The sequence below is a fragment of the Musa acuminata genome, chromosome BXJ3-1 (assembly GCF_036884655.1).
Source record: "Musa acuminata AAA Group cultivar baxijiao chromosome BXJ3-1, Cavendish_Baxijiao_AAA, whole genome shotgun sequence".
In the NCBI taxonomy this organism is placed as follows: Eukaryota; Viridiplantae; Streptophyta; class Magnoliopsida; order Zingiberales; family Musaceae; genus Musa; species Musa acuminata.
In genome coordinates, this window is record NC_088349.1 from 40,471,305 (window position 1) to 40,497,068 (window position 25,764).

A 25,764-nucleotide genomic window follows, 5' to 3' on the forward strand; every position below is an offset into this window, starting at 1 on the left:
AACAAAGGGTAAAATGGTCCATTACAGACCGAGAATCTCTCGCACGTGTCCACATGACACAACCTTTATTTACAAGCCTAAAGAGGCCACCAACCCAACTAAAATGGGACTATTAAGCCTTCGACCGCTCCTCTACATGCTGTACAAGGCATGAACATGCCAAAAGACACGGACATACATAAGCATTACATCAAATATCTTGTTTAGAAGTTTGTCCGTAACAGGATGTCTTTCTTTTGGAAGTTGGATTTATATTCTCCCCTTGTTTTTGATATAACTAGTTTAATTAATTAATGAACATTTACTTTGTTTTAAAAAAAAGATTGATAAACAAAAAATAAATATAAATAAATGTTTTAAGCATCCAGGATCTTTTGTTCAACAAGGAGAGAGTAACTAGCACACTGATCATGGAGTAAAGGTGAGTTGTTTCAAATGCAAATGAGGCATCACAAGTCATGGGTTTTGTGTGATTGTTGTGTGCCTTTTGAAGTAAAAGAACTTTATGGATTGTTGTGTGTGTTGGGCATTAGGAAAATATGCATCTCAACATAGCCAAGATCGGAATGTTGAGGTGATGAATGGACATACTAGAAAATATAGAATGAGTAGTGGCTTTATTCACAAACAATTAAGTATAGCCCTGATTGAAGATAAGATGGGAGAAAACCGTTGAAGATTACAAGAAACCAAAGGAGACCTGTTGAATTCCTAATTAGATAAGTTGTCATTTAAGGTTGGTATTGCAGGAAGAAGTAAATAGAGACCAATACAAGATCTGACCACTCTTCACGTAAGTAACGATGATGCCCTGCACAGAGCTCAAAGGCAGGAAGATAGATGTAAAGGACATATGGTTTCTTGTTGTTTTTGTTTATGTTTCTGCACCTGCTGGGTGGTGGGCCCTAGGGGGATAAATGCATTTTATATTCTTAAGCAAAGATCTTCATCCAAGTTAGTTCCTTATGTGGTCCAAATTCGAAGGGGTACAAAATGTGTTGTAACTCTAACTAGAAGAGTGATGCTAGAAAGAACATGAAGAGATAACAGTTTTTTTTTTAATGCCACTCTAGAGATACATATAACATCCTTAGCCATGGACATGATCTTGATCTGTTGGTCTAAAAGCAAGTTGTGCTACCTTGTTTCTCATATCCACTTGTATGGATCATGTTGAATTATTTATCTTGTCAAACACTTATCAAACCTTTATTTATGGACCATACATATTGAACAAGAAGGCAGACTTTTTTGGTTTCCAAGGCTTTTTATGATCACATCTTCCAATTTTAAAGTTGGAATGGAACATAACTGTTTAACTTTTAAATTTATGTACATCATTTGAATATACATCTAAATCTGTGTCTCATGTTTGTATTGTGCAATACTACTAATTTGTTGCATTATCTGCTATCAGATAATAGTGCAGTGAGAAGATTAACTGTGATAAAATTATGATTTTGGAATACAAATGTTTGAAGGAAGTGCCTAATTAATTAGTCAAGGTTGGATTTGGTAATACCTAGATTTTGTTAGTTAAAGCTATCTTTTGGATGCTGGATTTTGTTTTCCATAATCTAGATCTTGGATAATAGGACAACAATGGAATTGAGTGTTAGTCTTTTATTTATGTCAAAGACTGACCAATCTAATGCCTAGACAATTTGTAGTGGTGGGCTAAGATGACATGGCTGCATTCATCCAAGGTGAGCTATTCAAATGCTGCAACCATTTGGTGTAGTACACGGGAACAAAGAAGCACATGTCAACACAAATAAATACTTATTTACCTATTGATTATTTTAACTTGTTGACGTATTGACATATTCCTCCTTTTATCTGTATATGTTATATGGAGTTGATCAAAATGGATGTATTTTAGTAAGGTGTTCATATATTAAATATGTAGTAGTATACAATAGGGCTTTAAATCTTGGTCCAGTTTTGATATTGGTCTTCCCAAGGTGGGGTGTACAATATGTCAAAATGCCCTCGTGCCGATTGGTAGGGGTCCGGGTGGAGGAGAACCGGAGGAGGAGGATGCAAACAAGTAGGAGGAGAAGAGGAGACAACAGCGATAACAATGTGAGGAGGATATGATGACAACAAGAGATGCCAAGGCGGCAGTGGTGGAGGCAGAGGCTGCAAGGCAGAGGAAAGGCAAAGGAGGGTGAAAACAGCTGCTGAAAGCTATGCTGATATCTGCCAATTTGACAGTTGTTGATGGCTGTCAACAGCTGTTTTCAATCAAAAGGTCTTTTAAAAAACAAAAATAAAAAAAATCAACATGTTTTAAATTGGATTGGGTGAAATCATTCAGTCTGCATGTTGTTTCTTATTGGGACAGTAGGAGATGGATGCTGAAGCAACAGTGGTGAAGGCAGATGTTGCAAGGTAGAGGAAAGACAAAAGGATGATGAAAACAGCTGCCCGAAGCTTGGTGCTGAACTGTCAATCTAATGGTTGTTGACAGCTGTCAGCCGCTGTTTTCAACCAAAGGTATTTAGAAAATAAAAAATTTAAAAATCAACTGTATCGGATTGCACAAAACTGTTCTGTCTACATCTCGTGTCATTTTGGGTGGTTTACCTGGTATTTAAAACCTTAGCATACAGCCACACACACACACATGTATGTATGTATGTATTTATATATAAATCAGTCTTATTTAATTTCAAAGACAGGAATGCGAAATTAGAGGTGAAGAGTTAGTTGCAGCAGTTTGAGTTCCATAACATCTTGTTGCATTGTGCCATTAGAGGGTCTCATGGAGAGAACTCATGACTGGAATCTCCATGTTTGTTTCTTTTCTATCTTTTTTGCTTTTATTTCTTTTCTTTTGTTTCTGAGTGGCATTGACATACCTTAATATGTCGTGTGCATGTGCTGTTCTAGCAGCTAGACACTATGGTGGTTGTCATGATAATTTACCAGGAGACAATATGATACCAAGCTGATATTGTCTTGGAGCAAGAAGGTTCTATCATGTTGACAAGCTTAAGCTTTGGTACCACTTTGATGATCACTTGGTGTCCTATAAATTGCAAGGGTGTTTTATAATTTATTTTCACTTAAGTTCTGATTAGTTGCGTGATAAATAGTCGAATAGTAGCTTTGTGGAGAGACAACAACAACAGGTGGTTCTTAGAGTAGATGTCGAAAAGAAGCGATGATGAAGGGAGGATTGGCAGATGTGAGGAAAGGTAGACATGGAAAAGATTGAAGGAACAAGCTAAAGTTAACAATGGGCTAAGGATATTTCAGTTGGAAACTAGGAGCATTTTGGTTTTTATCCTTTTCTTCTGGTATCTCTTTATTTATATAGACACAAAAAATTCCTAATCAGACTCATTTTCCAGAAATAAAATGTAACATTGTGGAATCACAATATTATATTACCATATTAGGACTGATTTTGCCTCTGTTATGCCACTTTTCATGATACATTTGGTAACATGAACTTATAATTGCACTGTAGTGATCAATCCAAACTTGACTAGTGAATATAACACTTCAGTAAACTAATTCAAACTTACGTATAGTGACTTTAAGCTTAAATAGATAATTTACAATCAACGATTATTTTAAATTCAGCATGTTGTGCCCTTTTGCTGGTTTAGACGTAAAAGACTAGGAGGACAAATGTAAAGAACGAGACTCTAGTTGAGTTGTATAAAGAGAAATTCAGCAGATTGGTTGCTGCATAGAGAAAAGGAGGACAAATGGAAGGAACCAGAGTATAGTCTTGTAAAGAGAAAGCAGCAAAAAATACTGAGTCGTTGAGAGAAAGAAGAGAATAAAAATGCCACATCAGAAATCACAAAGATACCTTCAAGCGATGATAGGAAAATTTAGAACAGCACAAACTGGAAGGATTTGTACTGTGGTTAAAACTATCTGAAATTGGGCAGTCCACATGCTGGTTGGCACCCGGACCAGTAAATACTGGTTAATACATATAGATCTGGATGAAATTGCACTTCATGAGATTTAGTAGTTGTGGAGTAACAGTGGAGGAAGCATTGGATGTAGATTAACAACAGTGGCCGAGGGATTAGTGAAGGATAGAAAAGAAGGAAAGAATTACAAAGAATAAACCATTAGGAATATGTTAAAATACTCATATCACAGTGGCAGAAGGAACCTGTCCATCTCCCACCAATCTTGTCACAAAACCCCTTTCATCTGCATCTTTGCTGTTGTCACCACCTACTTGCCTCCTTATCTACCATCAAGTTGGGGTAGAAAATTTCATTTCCAAGATTTCAAAGCCAGAATAAAATAGACAAAGTACTTTTGAGTCAGTCAGGTCTGGGATTATTGTTGGGCAGACACTGTAAATTATTGTATCCTTTTGTTATGAGCTTTATATGGTTTATTTATTATCTTATTAATTTTGAACCTACTGGATTGACATATCTTGGTGAAATTCTTCAACACCTGGTTTGGTAGGGATTATGATTAACCAGTTCTTGTTGGACTTTTCGAGCTCATTTGATGTCATTACTAATATTGAACTTTTGTGTTCTATAGTATATTCTTGTTCTGTTGTTTGGCTGGAAAGTGCTGCTAGTTACGTGATGACTCTACTATTTCTCTTTGGTTTACAGATCCAGGCTGTTGAATTTGCAGCAAGGGGTGCTAGTATAGTATCATGTGGTTCCAACTTGTTGAAGGTAATTAAATTGTTCTTGGTTGAAATGGAATCTTGGTGGATATACATTTTATTTTTCACCCTTAAACTGCAAATTAGGTTTGGGACTGCACAACTGGTTCTTGCCTCTTTAACTTGGGACTGATTGGTGGTGACCGAGCTTCAGTTGGACACAAGGAAAAAATTATTGCTATGACGGTCAATCCTTGGCAGTCCTGTATGTGAACTCATACTTCCATGCTTTTATTTCTACCTTAAATAAGTTAAGATACCAATATTCTTTATAATTTGTTAATGTTACTTTTTGCTTCTTCTTACACTTTGAATCTCTATGTACAATCTATATAGAGACTATTTTTACCGAACAAGAGAAATGTTAGAAAAACTTAATTTGAATATCTGAATTACTTCTAGAACTTACAACAACTAAAAGTGTTTAAGCTGGTGTTCCTGGTAATCCACACTTGCATAGTCATAATTATCATATGCTAGCCAAATTTCATATGCAGTTGAAGGTTTGTTGCATGCATTGCATAAATTAGTGTAACTACACTTCTCTGTTGATATCCTTCTAATTGATGTGTATATCACTGAAATTGGAGGTAGAATAAGTAACATTACTACGGTATGTTGGTTGGAAATTGCATTGGCAAGGTAAGATTGTAGAAAATTATCTAGAATGTTTGTACCATGATTCTAAATCTTGGATATTAATTCTGTACCCATCTGTGACTACTGGTACATTTTCAATCCATTCTGGTATACTGACGTGTATTTACTGGAATTGGTTTCAATGTTTTAGGCAAGGTATACAGTTTTGAATGATATCGGCTGGTACGAGCGGTACGTACCGGTCCGATAGTAAATCGGTATGTGGACCGCTCGCTACCGGATGGTATTTTTTTATTTATAAATAAAATATATATATATATATATATATATATATATATATATATATATATATATATATATCATTTTTCTGTGATGTCGATGACGTCGCACTTTTTTTTAAAAAATATATATATATAAATATATAAATAAAAGATTATATATATATATATATATATATATATATATATATATATATATATATATATATATATATATATATATATATATATTGGGGGTGAGAGAGAGAGAGAGAGAGGGACGTTGCCTCTACAATGTCGCCCTGCTGGGGAGAGTGACATCGCACATTAAAAAAAAAAAAAAAAAAAAAAAAAAAAAAAAAAAAAATATATATATATATATATATATATATATATATATATATATATATATATATATATATATATATATATTTGGTGGAAGGATCACTGGCTGTATCTAAAGAATTCATGACACTTAACAAGTTGCAACTTAAATGTCAGTGTAGAAGCATCACTAGTATAATGCAGTATTTGGTGGAAGGATTTTCCAATGTATACAAATGCACATGAATGCCCTAGGAGATAAAAAGAAGGCATTCGGAGTAAGGATCGTTATATTGGGTACCGAACCCGTTTCAGTGTTTCAGTCAGATCGGGTATACTGGTTAGTATTGGTGTCTTGGTACACACATCGACATTTCAGAGAGGAAAAAAAAGAAGAGTAAGAGGAAGGGTGGTTGGAGGAAGAGGAGGAAGAAAGGAGGAAGAGGGGGAAGAAGGAATAAGAGGAAGTGATGGAAAAGGAAGAAGAAGGAAAAGAAGTGGTGGAAGAGAAGGAAGAAGAGAAGAGGTGGGAGTGTCCTCGGGAAGAAGGAACGTAGCAGCAGCGACAGCAGCAGCGGTGTCACAAAGCAAAGGCGACAGCCACAACGTCATGAAGCAAGAGCAGCGGCAACAATGTTGCGAGGAGGGCACGCGTTCGTGAGTATTTTAGGTTTTTTTTCATTTTTATTCCTGAGTTGCATGGGCCCCGTCGCTATTTTAGGTTTTTTATTTTTCTTGAGTTGGATTGGATCACCCATAATAAGGGTGGTCCGCGTATCGGTCCATGCTTGAACCGGTATGTATGACCCGTTTTGTATCGTTTCGAGCGGTACAATAGTCATTGATTCAAAGCATAATTGGATATTAGAGTAGTAAGGCTCTAAGAGAATGCACGATCGGAAGAGTATGAAAGACGTCCTATAGAACTGCAGCCTATAATTAGCATGAGGGTTGTGGTGTCAATTATTAACGATGACCTTGAGTTTGCAGTCGGGATGCAGACATCATTGGAGCATTAATACATGTACAAGGAGGCGATGAGATATTGTTTGACCAAGTTGAGAGTATAAGAGTGGTAGTGGCAACGGTAATGGTAGTGAACTGTTGCAGTTTGGTCAATCTTCCACATTGAGGTAGACAATTGCTACTAGTACATACCTCTTCGGTTGGAGCGCAAGCATTAGATAATTGATTGGCCCTCCTTAGTTTGGCAAGAGAGCTCATAGAGGTAGTTCGCTTTACGGGGGTTTATTAATACTTCTGGTAAGATGCCAGCACTTGATGTGTGATAGCTGGTCCGAGTCAGTTTCATGATGCAACCTACATAGATGGCCAAATAGACTTGGTTTTGGGGGAGATCAAACTCCAATATGTGGTAAAGGTTGTGGCAGATAATATGGCCAACCTCAAGAAGAGAAGTGAACCATTGACGGACAACAGACAATTTATTTTGGACACTTTGGCCCATTGTCTCGACTTAATGAAGGATATTGGTGATATTGCAGTAGTTAAGGGCACAAAGCACTAGGAGATACATATATAACCCTCTAAAGGTTATACATATATACATATAGTTATGCATGGTGAGATCCTATTATCAAACATCACTCAATTTGCAACTAATTTTATTGCCCTATAGTCAGTCAATTCGACAAAGGAAGATCCTATTAAAGTTCATGTTCACCTTCATTCAAATGTGCCAACTCTTATTATGGCAGTTCTTGACCGAAAAAAAGTTGAAAAATATATTCCATCCTTTAGATTCTGGGCTTCAGCGGGTAATGTAGTTAAGGCAGTTGAGCCATTGTATGTAGTCCTATGACATATAGATAAGAAAAAGAGGTGTAGAGTTGCTTGATTCACTTGATATGGCAGGAAAGGGAGAAGATTAGAAAGGCTCGGGTTGATGAAATTAAAAATGAACTTTATGTGTGTCCTTGACTACAGATGAGAGAACTAGATGTCTCAAGATATTCATCGGGCAGGTATTACAGCTTACAAAATTCATTATACATTTTAAAGTAACTTTAACAATTATGTTTGTAAATGTGCATAATTGTAAGATGTTGTATTCATTCATACAACATATTATCCTAGGCCAATCAATATTGATACAGTTTGGTGGATGATGACGAACTATTGCTGGCAATGCACGCTATCATATATAGACTTGAGTCAAGTATCGAGTCTATATAAGATGTAATTAAGGTATAAATCAAGGATTGCAATTTCATACTGGGTTACTATAGTGATCCCTAGTCTGATTGGTACAATTGAGGTATAAATCATGGATTGCAATTTTATACAAGGGTACTGTACTGATTCCCAACCGGACAGATATGTACCGACCAATACTGGTATATGATACACCGGTATGCATGTAAGAGGAAGGAAGAAGAAGGAAGGAATAATAGGTGGTAGTGGAGAAGAGGAAGGAGGAAGGGGAATGAGGAAGAGAAAGGAAGAAGAGGAGGTAGTGGAAGAAAAGGAGGAAGAGGAAAAGGGAAGAGGAGGCAATGGAGGAGGTGGTGGAGGAAGAGGAAGGAAGAAAAGGATGTGATGTAGGAAGAGGAGGAAAGAAGAGGAAGAGGAAGAGGAAGGAAGAAGAGGAACCAGTGGAGGAAGAGGAACGAGGAGAAAGAGGAAGGAAGAAGAGTAGGAGAAATTGAGCATATGATAGGCGTTGAGGAGGTAGGCAGTGATGCAGCATTGGTAGGTAGTGAGGAGGTAGGTATTAGTGGACGATAAGGAGATCATGTGTGGCTCACAATTAGAGAGATTAGGGCAAGAATTTTTTTTCTTTTATATATGATCCAAGCCAAATTGTTCAAAGTGGGTTGGGTTCGCATACTGGTTCATGCTCAGATCAGACGGGTAAATACTAGTTGGTACGTATTGGTTTGAGTGAAAAGGAGTTCTCTAGTATAAATAAATTATGTCTTAAAGAAAATCATATTTCATCATTGACCTATATTCAATTATTAATCAACTATATTTTGTTAAAATAAGTTCAGACTATTTTGAAATGGGGTGGGTTTGCGTATTGGTTTATGCTTACATTAGACAAGTAAATACCAGTTGGTACGTATTGGTCTGAGTGAAAAGGAGTTCTCTAGTATAAATAAATTATGTATTAAAGACTATCATGTTTCATCATTGACCTATATTCGATTATTAATTAACTATATTTTGTTGATATAAGTTCAGATTATTTTGGAAACGTCATGCACATTGTACAGATATCATGTGGATCATGGTAATACAACCAAACCTTATAATTCATCTGTTATTGGTCTCAACCAAGTTGCTTGACTATAACAAATGTTAATGGATGTCAATCTTTATGTAGCTATCTGGTGACACCAAATTTGAAAAGAATAGTAGTTCGGGTCCTATCAGAGACCACATCATACAATGGTTGCTGCGACTGAAATTGGTTGAGGTTCACCTCAGTTTAGATATAAGCTCACAATCAACCCTCAAGCATAGACAAGCTTGGTGAAGCTTGTCTACATCCATTATAATATGCATTTTAGGTTGCAATGTATTGAGATCAATAAGGAAACAGAGGCACCTGAGGTTGCTATGCTTGATTTCCAGCTCTATCATGACAATTTAGTTCCAATACTTGATAAGATTTGTGTAGCAGAAGATTTAGACAATACACTTTTGGATGAGGTTGGGGCCATAGTAGCACACAACATGATCATGCATATGGTTATCATGGCAAGGAAAAGGGTTAGACATCCCAATTGGTTGATTCATTGGATGCATTTGACAAGCTACAAGTTCAATCATTTGATGAAACACCTTCCTAGCAGTTCGCTCTTCGTGATGTCTGCAAACAACGATGTGAAAATATTGCGGAGATAGTAGTGATGTGAAAATATTGCCTGACTCATAATAATGGTTGGGATCACCAATTTTATGTTCTCACTGCTACATGAAGACAAAGGAACAAAATTTTGGTCTTGCCACCTAGGATGCATACCATGGAGCATGAGGATTTACACGGTTTCTTTATTATGATAAAGGAAGTAGAAAGGCTCTCATTGTTGATTCGTACAGGGATATGAGTTAGAGCCTTCCTAATAGCAAGCCAAACAATATTTTCTCGTAACATCTCGGTGTCAGTAGGTATTAGCTTGAGAGTTACGGTTAGGGAGGATGTTACCTTATGGGTGATTTGTAGGGGAACATCATGGTGTTCTATAGCTTAAGAGTTTGTTTGTTGTTGACAAGCTTGTTGCTCGAAGAGACTCTTTTCAGTCTTTGTAAGCTACTGACAGTACAAGTTGTCAATACCTCTATCTGTTCACTGAGATTTGAGGAAAGCTGAAGAGTTTTTCATGAAATGGCTGTTGGATATATTTTAAATTTGTTGCATTTGCCATGAGAAATATTTTGGCTTGACCTACTCTCAATGTGGCAATTTGAGTGTCCAATATGTATGCATAGTGTATGACACTAATCTCGAATGGATGTGTTTTAAATGTTTCTACAGATTACATTCTATAATCATTGTGAAGCTAGAAAAAGTTGACATTATTACAATCAAATTTTCATCTGTTTTCTTCCTCTTGCAATTTGTTTGGACGAACTTACTAGTCAATAAATGATAGACCTCCCTGGTAGAATTAATTATAAACTTGAGCTAGAAAGGCACTCCTTAGAAATTAAAGGTTTAAGATTAAGTAGGACTAAAATAGAATATATGAGCTACAATTTTAATAATTCTAAGAATAGATAGGAGAATATAGTTAAGTTGGATGAACAAGAAGTTCCTTTAAGTAAAAACTTTAGGTATTTTGGATCAATCATTCAATAAGATGGAGGTATCGATGAATATATTAATCATAAAATAAAAATAAGATGATTAATATGGAGAGATGTGTCAGGAGTCTTGTGTGATAATCAGATACCTTTGAGATTAAAAGATTTTTTTTATAAAATAATTGTGAGACCAATAATGTTTTATAGATCTTAGTGTTAGGTAGTTAAGAAACAATATATACAAAAAGTTTGTATTGCCGAGATGAAAATGTTGAGATGGATGTGTGGAGTTATTAGGAAAGATAGGAAAATAAGTATTTTTGTTCGTGAACAATTATGTATTGTTTTGATAGATGATAAGATGAGAAAAAAAATGTTTAAGATGATATGAGCATGCGCTTAGATTTCTGGATGTGATGGTCAAAATAGGTGAAATAATTAATGTTAGTGGTATGAGGAGAGGTAGAAGAAGACTTAAAAAGACTTTAATAGAAACTATAAATAAAGATTTAAGTATTTTGAACTTAACTAAACATAAAACTTCTTAACTTCTTTTGATCTCATTGGTGGTAAAAGATTCATGTATCCAACCTTAAATAGTTGGGACTTACATCTTTGTTGTTGTTATTGTTGTAATCTGTTTGGTTTTCTTTCTTTGTGTTGTTGACACTAAAAGTTTATTGCTTAGTTTGTGTATTGTACTTTATAGTGTTATCTAATGTCCTAGAAGTTATCCAGGTCTTGTTGTCACCAGTGGTGCAAAAGGAGATGACAAACTTCTACTGTGGGATGCTTTGAGAGGTGAACTTGATGCTGATCTGAATTCAAATTTGAGGTAACAACTTTTTTGTTTTCATGTTAGGATTGCATTTCTGCAATCTTAGTTTGATTTACATGATTGATGACTATCAGTTTGATTAATGATGTTGCACTAAAGAGCTTGGTGGCGGCACAAGATCTATTTAGCTGACATCAGTAGTGGGATCTTATGTCGTAATTTTTGTGCTTGCTTAGTTTTGCTTATTCTTTTTTCAAAAGCTTATGTACTTTTAACATTTCAAAAGTTGATAATGTGAAATCATCTATTTCAGTTGCTAAAACCTCCATTATTCCATTGCAAACCTTACTATTTGTAGCATTTCTATGTGGAATGCATCTGTTATCCAACAAGTAGGTGATGGAAGAGGTGAATGCATATATAATTAGTGCAGATGGATTAAGTTATTAGGTTACTTCAATCTATTGCTTCATCACTTGGTATCATCTAGCTAGAATGTAAAACTTTATGTCAAGCAATACAATCAGCACTTTTGTTAAATAAAAATGTTGTTCAGTTCAGAAAATGTTGAAAAAGTACTTATAGCATATAAATATAATCATGGTTCACTTTATTCTCGAATGGTATCTCTCTTCAAGATTAGGTAAATCCAAAGTTTAATCTTTGAATAATAATAACCTAATTTGGGGGTTTAATTTAGGGTCTTTATCTTTGTTTAGTTTAATGTCTTAATTAGGGCTTCATTCATCCTTGTGCATGAAGGTTTGATCCACAAGGATCCTTGCCAATCTAGACTTGATCTGTTGCCATTTCACATCAATCCTTGTGGATGGAGGCTCGATATATTTTCATTTCATCTTGATCCTTGCGGATGGAGGCTTTCTCTGCATGGATCTAAGATTGGATTTTGCAAATTTAGTTTAGCTTAGATCCATGTGGATCTAGGTTCGATCCTTTTGGATCCAAGGTAGAGCCATTTTGGATTGAGGCCTGATTCATTTAGAACTGTATAAATCTAGCTTAGATCTATGCAAATTTACGCTAGATCCATTCTAGATTGACGCCGATCAAGCTTTATTTGTTAAAGGTTAATTATTGTTATGATTTATGGATCTGATTACATAGACAACTTTTTGTATGAGAATGGCCCCAAAGCAGCAAAGTTGCCAATTGGCATGGTTGCAAACCCATCGATTGTCCGATAACTAGTATCAATGATAGTGCATCCATTGTGATTACATCAAAAGGGACAGAGAAATCACTCACCTAAAGCAACATTTGACGAGAAGATTTCGTGATGTATCATAATGCACAAAGGTGCCCCAAGTGATAAGAAAGGCATTCAAAGCAGAATTGGATACGAGGACAACATTAAGGTTATAAGAAGCAAAATGGAAAAAGTATGAAAGGTGTGCTATAGAGCCTGCAACCTACGATAAGTGAGGGTCACAGTGTTGATGTCAACGTTGACCCCAAGCTTGCAGCCAAGATTTGGACATCAATGGATTATTAATACATGTACAGGGATTGTAATGAGATATCGGTTGACCCAGTCAACATATGAGCATGACAATGGCAGTAACAATGGACCATCATAGGTCTGTCAATTTTCCTTAGTGAGGCAGACAATTGCTACCAGTTCATAGGCCTTCAGTATTAGTGCGACCATGAGACAGCCAACAACCCAACCTCCGTTGGGCAAGACAGATACTACAGGCATGCCAGCATAGGAGGGTTCATTGGTTCCTTTGGCAGGAGATCAACTCCTGAAATTGTTTATCTCATTCCAGAGGAAAAATAATTTCTTCTGAGCTGCAAAGCTCAACTGGCTTCATATAGAACTGAACAATCCTCTTTTGAGCTATAAAGGGGGGGCAAGCCTGTCCCTCTAGTGGATCACTTGGTTCGGGGTGGTTTGCAATCTGGTTCGCCAGCGGACTGGTATGTATGTATTGTCCGCAATATAGTTAACGATGTTCTTTTCTACTCTCTTTGAATTAAATCACATGGCTTTCCGGCAAACTTAAATGTCATATTTTACCAGTATGAGCCACCTTTAAAAGTCTTCTGCAGTTTGTCCTTGATTAGTGCTCTCCTAACATACTGTGTACTTTCATCCTTTATCATTCTTAATAATGTCAATAATCATCTTAACATGCTTCTTTAATTTTCACTAACGTAAAAGATATGCTGCTTCATTTTGCCCACCATTTTGATCTGTAAAGCAGGTCTAAAGGATACCAGATGCATTTGTCCACTTTACTCTAAATGCTTCCTTTATTTTATGACAATTGAAGGAGACGTTTTTCTCTTTTGTACTTTCTGAGAACATAATTGAACTGTAACTTCATTTCGTGGAATGTTGCTGAAACTGTGTATTCTACCTTGATTTCTACTTATTCTCCAGTTCTCGTCTTCTAAAACTGTCCTCATCTTAACTTAATAATTACTCTTGCTTTATGTTGATTAATAGTTTAATACAATGTAAAGCTTCTGAAGAACCATTTTTTACATACCAAAATGTAGGTTTTAACAACCTGATTTAGCTATTTGGACCTTTGCTATATATGATGAACTTAATATCTTAATTGGACACCATTTGACTTGATGAAAAACTCATAATTCAAGTTGGGCTAGTGATGTTGCTAAGTTTTTCACTTATCTAATCCTTACCCAGGACATTCTAGTTCATAGAAGAGCCACATACTTGTAGAGATACACAAATTATTGATTGAAATATTCACTATGATGTTTGAAACACTTGACATCTGATCACGAGGATCAACTGGTTTAATAGATTTCCTAAATTCTTTTATGAAAGAGAAGCTTTTGCTGAATAAGTTGCCTCATTGGTTTTCTCCTCCTTTTGCTGTTGGATAGGGGTGGCAAATATTTTATCTGAACTCTGTGTCCAATCTGGACTGATTGAGAAACCTCGAGTCGGTTTTTACAATTACTTGTCCAACACTTGGGTTCAGATGTTAATTTTTTTCTGTTTCAGATCCAAGTCGGGACCAGGTCTAACTATTTGGACAAATCAGGTCCACGTACCTGATTTTTTTGGGTTCAGGTCCAAAGTCAGGCATTTTGAGTTGGACCAGCTGGTTATTTGAAGCAACTCACTTTTTTTAAACATGTATCTCTCTGCATTTGTGTAAAAAAAGTGAACACAGAGAATAGTACATTTCCCTGTTCGAATGCTACTCTTTTCCTTTCTTACAAAGTGGCACATCTAGGCATCTTCTCCACCACCACGAAATTGGACTTCCTGTCACTGTGACATCTGTCCCATCTCTCTCGACCAAGGTTTATGATCAGTGAAATCTGCGTAATGCCTTCCTCACCAAAGCAGTGCTTCTATTTCATCTCTCTGCATGGAAACCTTGGCCGTTGCCTTTCCTTATCCTGATGAAACATGATGATGCTTATACTTATTATATTGTGCTCTGATTTTGGAGATGCTTGTTCAATTCGCATCTGAGAGTTAGGAGGTAGGACCTTCACTCTGATCATCTGAAACCCTTTCAAGGGTTTCATTTTTTTCAATTTAGTTAATTCCTGAGCTCTTCTTGAGGTTTTAATGTGGGTTATTTGCTGTATTTTTTTTTTTTGTTTGATTTTAACATGGAGGTACAAGTTAACATGCTGCAGGTGTTTTTACCCCTCTATCTGCTTGTGTTTCCAATTCCATTGGGATTAATTAACAAATGGTTGTGTAATTTATTGTATGTTGACTGTTGAGAAACTTTTTCAGTTTCTTCTTTGAACTTTTTTATTTGTGATATCTGTTTATAAACTTCAGATTAAATGTTTCTGATTGTTGTTTTCTAATCTAATGAAACATTTTTTATTGTTGAACATCTTGTATTTACTGTCTTGTATCGACACTCTGTCACGGACAAACTTCGAAACAGGGTGTTTGATGTAATGCTTATGTATGTCCGTGTCTTTTGGCATGTTCATGCCTTGTACAACATGTAGAGGGGCGGCCGAAGGCATAATAGTCCCATTTTAGTTGGGTTGGTGGCCTCTTTAGGCTTGTAAATAAAGGTTGTGTCATGTGGACACGTGCGAGAGCTTTTTGGTCTGTAATGGACCATTTTACCCTTTGTTGTGCCACTGTTCAGAGCCTGTAAAGTCTGTTTGTATTTTGCATTGTCTATAAAGTGTTTTTCGGACATGTCTGCTTGTGGATCTCGATTGAGGCGTTCTTTTAACCCGTTCTCTCTTTGGTTGGTCCTAAGGGACAATGGGAGGCTTCGGGGAGGCTGACCTTTGCGGACGGACGCGCCAGGGTGCCGCACGACTTAGGCAAAACCAGCTAAGTCCGTGTCATATGGTATCAGAGCGGGACAAGCACTCATAGAAACACTTGACATGCAAACGTGGGGGACCTAGCAGGGCTGCGTTAAGGGCAGTCAGCACACGCGCGACCGTTTGAGGGAAAACGGGCATGAAGATGTAGGGAAAAGAGTCGCTCAGAGGAGCGGGCATCTGAGATTGGCATTCAGAGGAATGGCCAACCCTTCGCGCAAGAGGCACCACGAGAACAGGCAAGCTTGGAAGAATTTGGAGCGCACAAAGGTTGGGATGGCTGAGTTTGAGCTACGGCTCAACGTTAACAACTATACTTGATGGTGCTCTAGGCAAGCGAGGCGCTTGGCAAGAATGAGACCATGCAAGGTGGAATGAGTTGCTCAACGACCAAAAGAGTTATGCAAAGCTCACAAAGGTGAGGGGAATTGCTAACTCGAAGAATTTAGTATTCATGCATGGGCTTGTATGCGGACGACGGAATGTTCGTGGCCATCCCAAGGCGACCGAAACTTGGCGCTATGGAGCATTGAAACTTTCTCTTTGGCATGCGAAGGATACGTCCGGAGGAGGCTGAAGTGTGCAAGGAGTTCAGCATGTTGCTAGGCCTTGAGGGGTGCAGCGGTGGTTGTATTGACGAGGAGTCGCAATCTAGCAAGTGCATTTGCAGGAGGCAGAACAATGCACAGTTTGTTCAGCAGATCGGAGTAGTCCAAGGGGATGGTGGTCTCCAAAACGAAGAGAGATGTTGCTCCAACGGGATAGTTATCCAGGAGGGATAAGTCCCGGCTCTCCAGAGGGAGAATCATGTGAGACGGACCTCACATGTTGAGGAGGAGTACCTCAACAAACAACAACTCCACGAAGCTCGATGGACTGAGCAAGCGGCGAGGAGTTGTCGCATGATCTCGCTCGAGAGAATGCATTGGTGGATGCATTGCGAGATCAAGTGGGGGAGCGACCTAAAGCAACTTAAATGAAGGCACACTTGGAGTCGATGTAGAGATCGGACTCAAGGGAGGGCTGACCCGTGGAATGGTGGGCGCGAGGGCCACTATCGACTCAATGCAAAAACGAGGAGCGGAGCAACTTGGGTGTAACTTGGCGAAGTACCCAAGCCGCATGAAGGGAGCCAGCAGAGAAGTTGGAACATGGAGCAGAGGCACAGTGCTTTCCTTAGACAGAGGTCAAGGACATGAACTCTTGTAGAGGCAAGAGCAGGATCATGTTGTTCCATGGGTCCTTCATTCTGACGGAGTGGACTCATCTTGCATGGTGCCAAAGATGAAGGGAGCTTCTGGGCACATGCACCTTATCTCGGAGAAGTATTTGAAGGAGGAACTAAGGCGACTCAATTTGCGGAGGCGAAGTTGGGTACAGAAGGCCTTAGCACGGGGCAAGAGGACGCAGAGGCGGGTACTCTTGAAGAATATGCCACAGTGTTGCCATTCGAGTTGCTATGAAGGAAGCAGTGCGCAGCGGAGATTCTGCTGGTAGGGGCAGAGGCCCACGATCCAGACAATGGTGCACAGATTATAGTGAAGTCGGTGGACTTCGGGAGCTACTAGGCGACGGACTGTCCTAGAGCGGTGCTTCATCTAGGTGTGACCCAAGAGTGGGTGGATGAAGGTCGATTGCCAAAGGAGAGAACAAAATCGAAGGTGGAGGAGACCCTGCGATATATTGGCAGAGGCCACACATGGAGGGTTCATAATTCGAGTTTATTTCACAAGGATCAGAATGCAATGGAGATGTCACCAGGAGGCGACATGGTGCAGCGGATCGTGGTAGAACAGTTCGTGGCAATGCGACACACACGACATAGTCCCGGGAGGGACTGGATCATATGGAGGTATGATCGGGAGCTACTGGAAGCTCCACTTCGGTGAACAACACGACGGCAAGAAGAGCTATGGATTCAAGGAGTGAAGGCCATGGTACCGCAGAGGCGGGTCTTCCGTGCGTGCATCGAATTTTGCTTCTGATGAAAGCCTTGGTCATCAGCATATGGGGGCTGGGTTCCACCAAGGGAAAAGTTTGAATGCAAGTACCAGTGAGTTCCATGGGAGGAACTTGATCATGCAGAGGTATGATCGAAGCAGCTGGAGAGTTGGACTGCTCCAGAGCTCATATTCGCTTAAGGGAGCCCGGCAAGTCAGAGGACAAGGCCGAGTAAGCGAACGTTGCTACCAAGGAAGCTAAGGAGAACAGAATCGGTGCAAACCCTACAATGTGATGGCAGAGGCCATGCATGGGAGTTGCAGTCTGTCTTTCCATCGACCAAACAGACTGCTTGGAGAACACAGAGGTGTTGAAGCAGGAGGTCGAAAGGGGCGAGGAAGCGACGACGAGTCTAGAGGGACTTAGCTACCCAAAATCAAGCAATCAGTTAGAATGGAGGTGGACTCGGAGGAGTGTCACGGAGGCATATCTACTGATTGTGAAGAAAAGGGATGTAGATGCGAGGCGACGGATAGTAGTGCCATGGGCATGGCAGCGCCATGGTACCGCAGAGGCGGGACTTCCGTGAAAGTCATTGATCCCTTGCTCTCATGGAGGGAGAGCGCTTGGTCGTGAAAGGGGCCGAGGAGGTGGAGAATGCAGAGGCAATCTTCAAGTACCGAGACAAGGCTGAAGGGCAGAGGTCGAAGAACTTCGTAAGACCGGTGTCAACAAGTTTCTCATCAAGAAAGCCGTAAGTGAAGGACTTCGGGTCATGCAAGAGTGCACGACCAAGGAACGAAGCAAGCAGTATGCGGTGCTGTACCTTTGCTACTCAGTGGAGTAGGCAGCAGGGTTGATGGAGAAGACGGTACAATCCCAGAGGCGACCTCATCTATCAGAGAATTACTCCAAGTTGGGGTGAAAACTTCCCGCATTCCAGAAGTTCGATGGCATTGAGAAGGTGAATCACAGTAGCTAACTCAACGCAAGGAGTGTAAACACTTCATGTGCTTCAGAAGTGTGAGCAAAGAGCAGGCGAAGGCCAGTAACCAGCTCGATGCATGAAGTACAACCTCGAGGAGGCGGGCGAAGTCAAGTAACCTTTGCCTTCTCAACTCTTAAGAGGATGGGCGAAACCGAGTACCCCAATTCTCTTATCTATCCAGCAGAGGAGCTCTGCACAAGTTCAAAGACCCTTCGAAGATAATAGAAGACAATAGTTGTCAAATCCTCACCAACGGTGATCAGTGCTACTGAGAGTAGATTGTCCGCTTCATTTCCCAACGAAATGCCAATCGAAAGCGGAAGTGATGCGAACCTACTTGGATGTGACAACTAACTGAAAGAAGAGTCAATGAGCAGATGTTGTGGAGGAAGGACCCAAAACTTCAGAAGTTTGCGAGGCGATGCTCGTTAAAGCTCCAACAAGCATCCACCCAGTTCAAGCAGCATGTGGAATTTTTGAGAGACTGGCGCAGTAAGGATGGTCTTTTCCTTCATCTGGGGGATCCGCAGGAATAAACAATGATCAACACAACTCAGCCAACCCCACACCAGAGTCAGAGTCATTGGCGAGTTGAAGCAGCATGGCGGATTAAAGGTTCGACTACTCAAAAACAGCAGCGGAGAGCAGCTGGGAGCCAGGAGGCGCATTGCAGCTGGAGCAGAAGATTGAAGACTCAGCAAAGGCGAAGAGTTGCAGTGTTCACAAAGGCTTCGACGAGGACGTCGAAGGGATAAGTGGGGGAGAATGTCACGGACAAACTTCGAAACAGGGTGTTTAATGTAATGCTTATGTATGTCCGTGTCTTTTGGCATGTTCATGCCTTGTACAACATGTAGAGGGGCGGCCGAAGGCATAATAGTCCCATTTTAGTTGGGTTGGTGGCCTCTTTAGGCTTGTAAATAAAGGTTGTGTCATGTGGACACGTGCGAGAGCTTTTCGGTCTGTAATGGACCATTTTACCCTTTGTTGTGCCACTGTTCAGAGCCTGTAAAGTCTGTTTGTGTTTTGCATTGTCTATAAAGTGTTTTTCGGACATGTCTGCTTGTGGATCTCGATTGAGGCGTTCTTTTAACCCGTTCTCTCTTTGGTTGGTCCTAAGGGACAATGGGAGGCTTCGGGGAGGCTGACCTTTGTGGACGGACGCGCGAGGGTGCCGCACGACTTAGGCAAAACCAGCTAAGTCCGTGTCAACTCGGTGATGCCTAATAACTTGTTGATTAGACTTGACTTAGACACTTGGACCTGATTTTTTGCCATCTCTAGTGTAAGCATTGAAATAGGGACCATTTTTCTGGTCCTATGTCTTATGTCAGAAGCATAACCGGATTAGGTTATATTGCTATTAATTTTAGAACAAGACACTACCTTTCCTCATAATTGAGGTTGTAGCTTGTGTGATTCATGTTTAAACATGGGTGGTTACTAGTTAGGCAAAACTTTTATGGTTTTTGAATTTATAAAACCTTCCTAATTGCCTGAAGTTTTCAAACCACAGGCACGCGTGCACACGCATGCACACACACACACACACATATATACACACATATTTCTGTGTTTAAATTCTGAAAGGGGATTCTTTAAACTTTTCTTCATATTATTCCATCTTACTATTACTTGTTTCTTCTGAATCTCCTTTTGGTCCTAGACATCTTCTCTAGCTCTGTTCTTCATTAGCAGTTAAAATAGGTACCCAAAAATGGTATATCTTATATTTTGTTTAGTTATCTGAAGCATACTGATTTCTTTAATGTAACACATTTAGTACTACAGTTCTTTATTATGCTTGTTTGCTACACCTATGTACATGAATGTGCAAATGTGCACTGGCTAATGGCTGTGATGTTAATTATTTTCATGCTGTTGTTTTGTTCTTATGCAGTTTAAACGAATTGTGATAACTTTTTGGGCCACTTGTTTTAAGATCTACTAGTGTGCCTTTCCTCACATAATTGCAGAACGAGAGACCAGGTTCATCCTTTGGTTGTTGCAATGGAGTTCTGCAGTGAAAATATTCTGGTGTGCGGAAGTGATTGTGAATATAGTGGTTCTGCTATCGTGCAACTATGGGATATTGAATCTGCAGAATCCTGTCTTTCATTCACTGCAAATGATTCTGTAGGTTGTTTTTGTTTGCATATTAAAACATTCATCTGTTTAGTTCACTAATACACTTTGCTTGCATACAGTATATTACTTCTCTGAAGGTAAATCCAGCTGGCAACACTATCATCACAGGTGCGTTCTGTTTTATAATAATGGTGTCAAACATATGCCAGCTCTCATCTACAGGAGATTTAATTCTTCCTTGTACCTGTATGTTTCTTGTTTTGTTATATAGGTGCTGGCGATGGGACCATTGGTTTGTTTGATGTCCGGACATGTGGTGCAATCAATCATCTCTCTGTGGGGTCTGGTTTTGAGGTAGTTGCAACACTGAAAGATGTTGGCTATATATAAAACTAAGTTTACCTCTCATCATTTTTTGAACTTGTTTCATTGTTCCATGCAAAAGGCACAAGCAATAGCTTTTTTAGCTAGTGCTTCTGTTGATCTATTACATTGATCAGTTTGTATCTGTGACAAGTAACATTTAATTAGTTATTGATTTCCTAGGATGATCATGTAAACACCTCACCTCTGACTAGTGTTAGGTGCTTTTATCTCTCAATACTGCTGTTTCTCAAAATCTATAATTTACATTTGTTCTTTATCACTTATTGTTCGGTATACTATTGTCCAAGCACAAAACATTAGTTGATAATCGCTTGTGTTTTGCTGGAAATAAGGATTACAATTGTAAAGCATGATTACTTAAATTTTGTCTGTTGAGTTGTAAAACATAAACTTGATGGAACAAGATTACCAATGAAGCTTCTAGAAATTAAGCAAATGCAAGACATATTTTAGAATTACAAAACCTAAAATGTGACTTGAAATGCAAAGTAACTGTCTTGTGATCATGTGTGTAAGATCCTGAACTGCCCTATAACAAATGCTTAGTGCTTGTTGGCATGGAGTGCCATATAATTCCATATAACTTGGTACAGATACTACATTTCTTATCTGTTGATGAAATCTGACATTAAGCATCACAAGTTGGGTGTTACATCCTGAATTGAAGTGGACATCAAGTGTAGCAATTATATAGGTCAGTATGGGTTTGGTATAGGTTGAAACAGGTATAATATAGGTCTGTGTTGGTTCAGACCCTGTTCCAACCTAGCCAGTCCAGAACCTACCTTGTTGTTCCATTAGAACTCTTTGCTTCATTAACATAAATTATTTGATAGCCATTGATTCATAGGACTCAAAATTAGTGTATGTGCTAGCAATTGGATCACATGGGACTAGTAACACTAATAATAAAAGAGTTGGTAGACCTCCTAGCTCCCGATGCCACTCATGGTTTTAACTTTTTAACTTTATAGGGTGGAATTATATTTCTTTCACTAATTAATATTTTGTGTTCTAATCATGAGACTATCATATTTGAGGTTTTTAATTGAGTTACAATGTATTATTGTAGTTAGCTTGGCTTAGTAAGTTATCACATATTATTTTTATTGAGATATTACGATTATGATACATCATTGTGGTCATATTGCTACATTATGATTGAAAACATTGAGAAAAGAAGAAAAGTATTTTATTGGTCTGATATATTTTGCTAGACCAACAGAAACATTTGTCATATTGGCAGTTCAGTATCTATGGGAAAGGGAACCGGTATGGATCGGTTACATGATACAGACTCCTTGCTTTCTAGATTGGTTATAAGAGTATGGTTGAAATCATTGGAGTAAGACAAAACGACTGTTTACATATTTGAAGAAATTAACTTAGTAAAAAGGAATATGTTGGAATGAAAAGATCAATGTTTACTTGAAGCTACATTTTGCAATCTGGGCCCAATATTAACAAACTCTAACAAACATGTGCCTTTTTGGAATGATGATGTTTACTTATCTTTATCGCAGTAAGTAGGTTACATGTCTTAAACCAGAAGTTAGTATAATATTGTTTTTTTTTATCTAGATGATTACCATTTAAGTGAGTGTTATTTTGTTATATCTTCAAAAGTTAAATATTGGTGCACGTTACGCTAAAATATCAGTTTTCTTGTTTTGTCCTTTTAAATTAAGATATCAGCTTTGATCTCAATGGATTAATAGGTACTCCTTACGAGGACAGGCCTTAAAATTCTAAATTGTCTAAACATTGCTGAATAAGTAGTATTTTATACTTCTGGCTGCCTGCCTAAATGTGGGCACCATTTTTCAGCTGTTATACTTATAGTTTTCTTATAAGTAAACTATTTCTTTGTTTTTTAATTTAAGGTTTCATTTTCTTTGTCACAGGTGACATCTGTTTCTTTTAGCAACTGTGGAACCTATTTTACTGCCTCCAGTACATCAAATAACACCTTGGTATGGGATACACGAATCTTGCCATTGAACCATGGGCAAATAGCCCATGATAGCAATGATATGCGATTCTTAAGACCTTTGCACTGTTTAAACCATGGAAAGCAAATGCCGACTGCAGAATATGCAGGTCAACTTCCTGGGTAAGTGTGCAAAACGATATAATTCCTTGTTTTTATAAAAATCAATTTGTAATTTTGCAAAAAGAGCTTAGGGGTTTGTTATTTAGTCGAAGTTAAATGCTACTTTTCTCATATTACTCATATCTGAGCCTGATGCTGATTGAAGTTTGTTGATATGAGCTTGGTGTCCATATCTAGGAAAAGTTCAATCTGACATATCTATCCGCGAAGTTGATGTAACATGAGTAATCCCAATGTCCATCTATTAGGTTGGTAGGCAATTTTACCATAAGAGAACTGTCAAGTGAATACCATTTTATGTGCAAATGGATACACCATCATCCTTGATAACTCTACCTGCTTCACCTTATTGTTCACAATATAGTGGTAGGCGGTTAGCCTTAGCACGAGTGGTATTGGGACCAATGTTGATTTCATTCTTGGTCAAGAGGTAGAAGCAATCAAGGATAAAACAAGAGAAAATTTTCGAGGGTTGGAACATGCAAAAGTACCATGAAAAATGCTAGTTAGTTTAAGTACATTTACTTAGAGAGGGAGCAGAAATCAAAAGACTGGATGGTTAGAGATTGTGTAAATGCATAATGATCCGTGGATGTTTTTGGAAAAGTTTCCCTGGTAACTAGAAAAGAACTGTAATCCAATCCACTATGAAATTGTAGGAAGTGAAGGATATTGTTGTTATTTCTAGTATCATTGTTATTATACTAAAATTTCAAATATGGTTTTTCAATATCTGACAAATATGACCTGGCTATGCAATGTGAATCATGTATTATAATGATTGGCATATTGTAAGAAGCTGTATTGTACACATACAATTATTAGTTTCAAATAATCATATTGCTCCTCAAGCTGCGGTAGTACGAGGTGTGACTTTTGTGTATTTTGAAAGGTCGAAAAGGGGTTGTAGACTGGGGGCTAATTTTTATAGAATCTGAAGAATTTAGTGGAGTTTAGTTCTTAATGCTAATTATCAACACTATGACAACGCCAACTTTCCAATTAAGGTTAAAAAACTTGTCCTGTGTTGATACCAGTTGGCCTTTGGACTAGTATGATTTCAGATAGATTGATGTCCTTATACTTCATATAGGACTTTTTCGCCCAGACTAGAGAGAAAGAGGGAGGAGGGAAGGAGGAGAATAGATGCCTGGGAGAAGGAAGAGAAGGCAAATGAGGAGGAGGTGGTGGTTGTGGTGGTGGAGAATGAGGCAAAAGATGAGGCAGTGGTGGCGGTGGTGACCCTTATGATGCAGCGGCATCAGTGACGCAGCGGAAAGGAGGAAGTGTTGGAGGAGGGGATAGTGAGAGAGAAAGAGAGAGAGCATGAGAAAGAGAGGAAATATGTGAGAAGAAGGAAAGAAAGAAAAAGGGAAAAATAGAACAGATAGCTGTCAGCAAATAAAAAGAATTTGATAAGATATTGGATGGTAAGTTTACTGTCCAATACACCCAGTTTCAACCATAAAAATTGGGTGGTACACCTAGGATGGTTGTCATTCCAGGTAGTAAGCTTGATATGAATTTGTAGTCGGTGGAAACTAGTAGTCCACTTACTAGCTCACGGTTGGACCAGTAGTTACCGACCCATACTGACTGGTATGTCCAGTTTATATAATACATTGGTCTCATTAATGAAATTGGGTGGTACACCTAGGATGGTTGTCATTCCAGGTAGTAAGCTTGATATGAATTTGTAGTCGGTGGAAACTAGTAGTCCACTTACTAGCTCATGGTTGGACCAGTAGTTACCGACCCATACTGACTGGTATGCCCAGTTTATATAATACATTGGTCTCATTAATGATGCCTACTTAGTGTATTTTAGTTTTTTTAGACTTGAGACCCGTAGGATTGGTATTCATGTCCAAGATCTTTAATTTCGAATAATACCATCCGGTACGGGTGGTATGTACCGGTCTGTCAGTAGACCGATACACGGACCGCCCGTTATTGGTCGGTATATACTGGTCCGTCAGCAGATCGGTACACGGACTGCCCGTTATCGGATGGTATGTTATAATAATAATAATAATAATAATAATAATAATAATAATAATAATAATAATAATAATAATAATAAATATATATAAGATTTTTTTTTACTTTTATATATATTTATACTTATATAGACGACGTCGCCCTGCCTAGGGAGAAGAGAGAGGCGACGTCACTTCGGCGACGTCGCTGAATTTTTATTATATATATATATATATATATATATATATACACACACACACACACCGAACGGTATATCGTTTGGTATACAGTATCGTACCGTACCGAGCGAATGTCGAAATTCTGGTACGGTACGATATTTCAATCATTGTTCATGTCTTCTATGCATGTATATAGTTTAATTTAATTTGGGGTTGTTAATTTAAGATCCAGTTATCTCATACTGATACTGTTATCAGAACTTTTAAAATTTATGCAGCCATGTTGACAAGGGTAATCAAGGTGTAAATGATTCTCGATGGCTTCATAGAGAGCCTATACTGGTAACTGTGAGCGGTGATGGGAGGTTAGAGCATT

The 25,764-nt window shown here is 38.5% G+C and overlaps 1 protein-coding gene across 7 annotated transcripts in view; it reads left to right on the top strand.

Moving 5' to 3' along the window:
• Nucleotides 1-25,764, top strand: part of LOC135582076 (uncharacterized) — a 69,248-nt gene that overhangs the window by 39,764 nt on the left and 3,720 nt on the right. For 5 of the 7 annotated variants that reach the window (XR_010493290.1, XR_010493291.1, XM_065137180.1 and 2 more), the window contains 8 exons: nucleotides 4,611-4,676; nucleotides 4,754-4,871; nucleotides 11,359-11,455; nucleotides 20,618-20,777; nucleotides 20,849-20,897; nucleotides 21,001-21,083; nucleotides 23,021-23,229; nucleotides 25,667-25,753. Coding sequence is in view for 3 of the 7 variants with exons in the window: in XM_065137180.1 (XP_064993252.1) it covers nucleotides 4,611-4,676; nucleotides 4,754-4,871; nucleotides 11,359-11,455; nucleotides 20,618-20,777; nucleotides 20,849-20,897; nucleotides 21,001-21,083; nucleotides 23,021-23,229; nucleotides 25,667-25,753 (869 nt within the window). In the remaining 4 variants the exon portion in view is untranslated. Of the gene's footprint in view, nucleotides 1-4,610; nucleotides 4,677-4,753; nucleotides 4,872-11,358; nucleotides 11,456-20,617; nucleotides 20,778-20,848; nucleotides 20,898-21,000; nucleotides 21,084-23,020; nucleotides 23,230-25,646; nucleotides 25,754-25,764 lie in introns of all 7 variants that reach the window. The other 2 variants (XR_010493292.1, XR_010493293.1) reach the window with 1 other exon arrangement.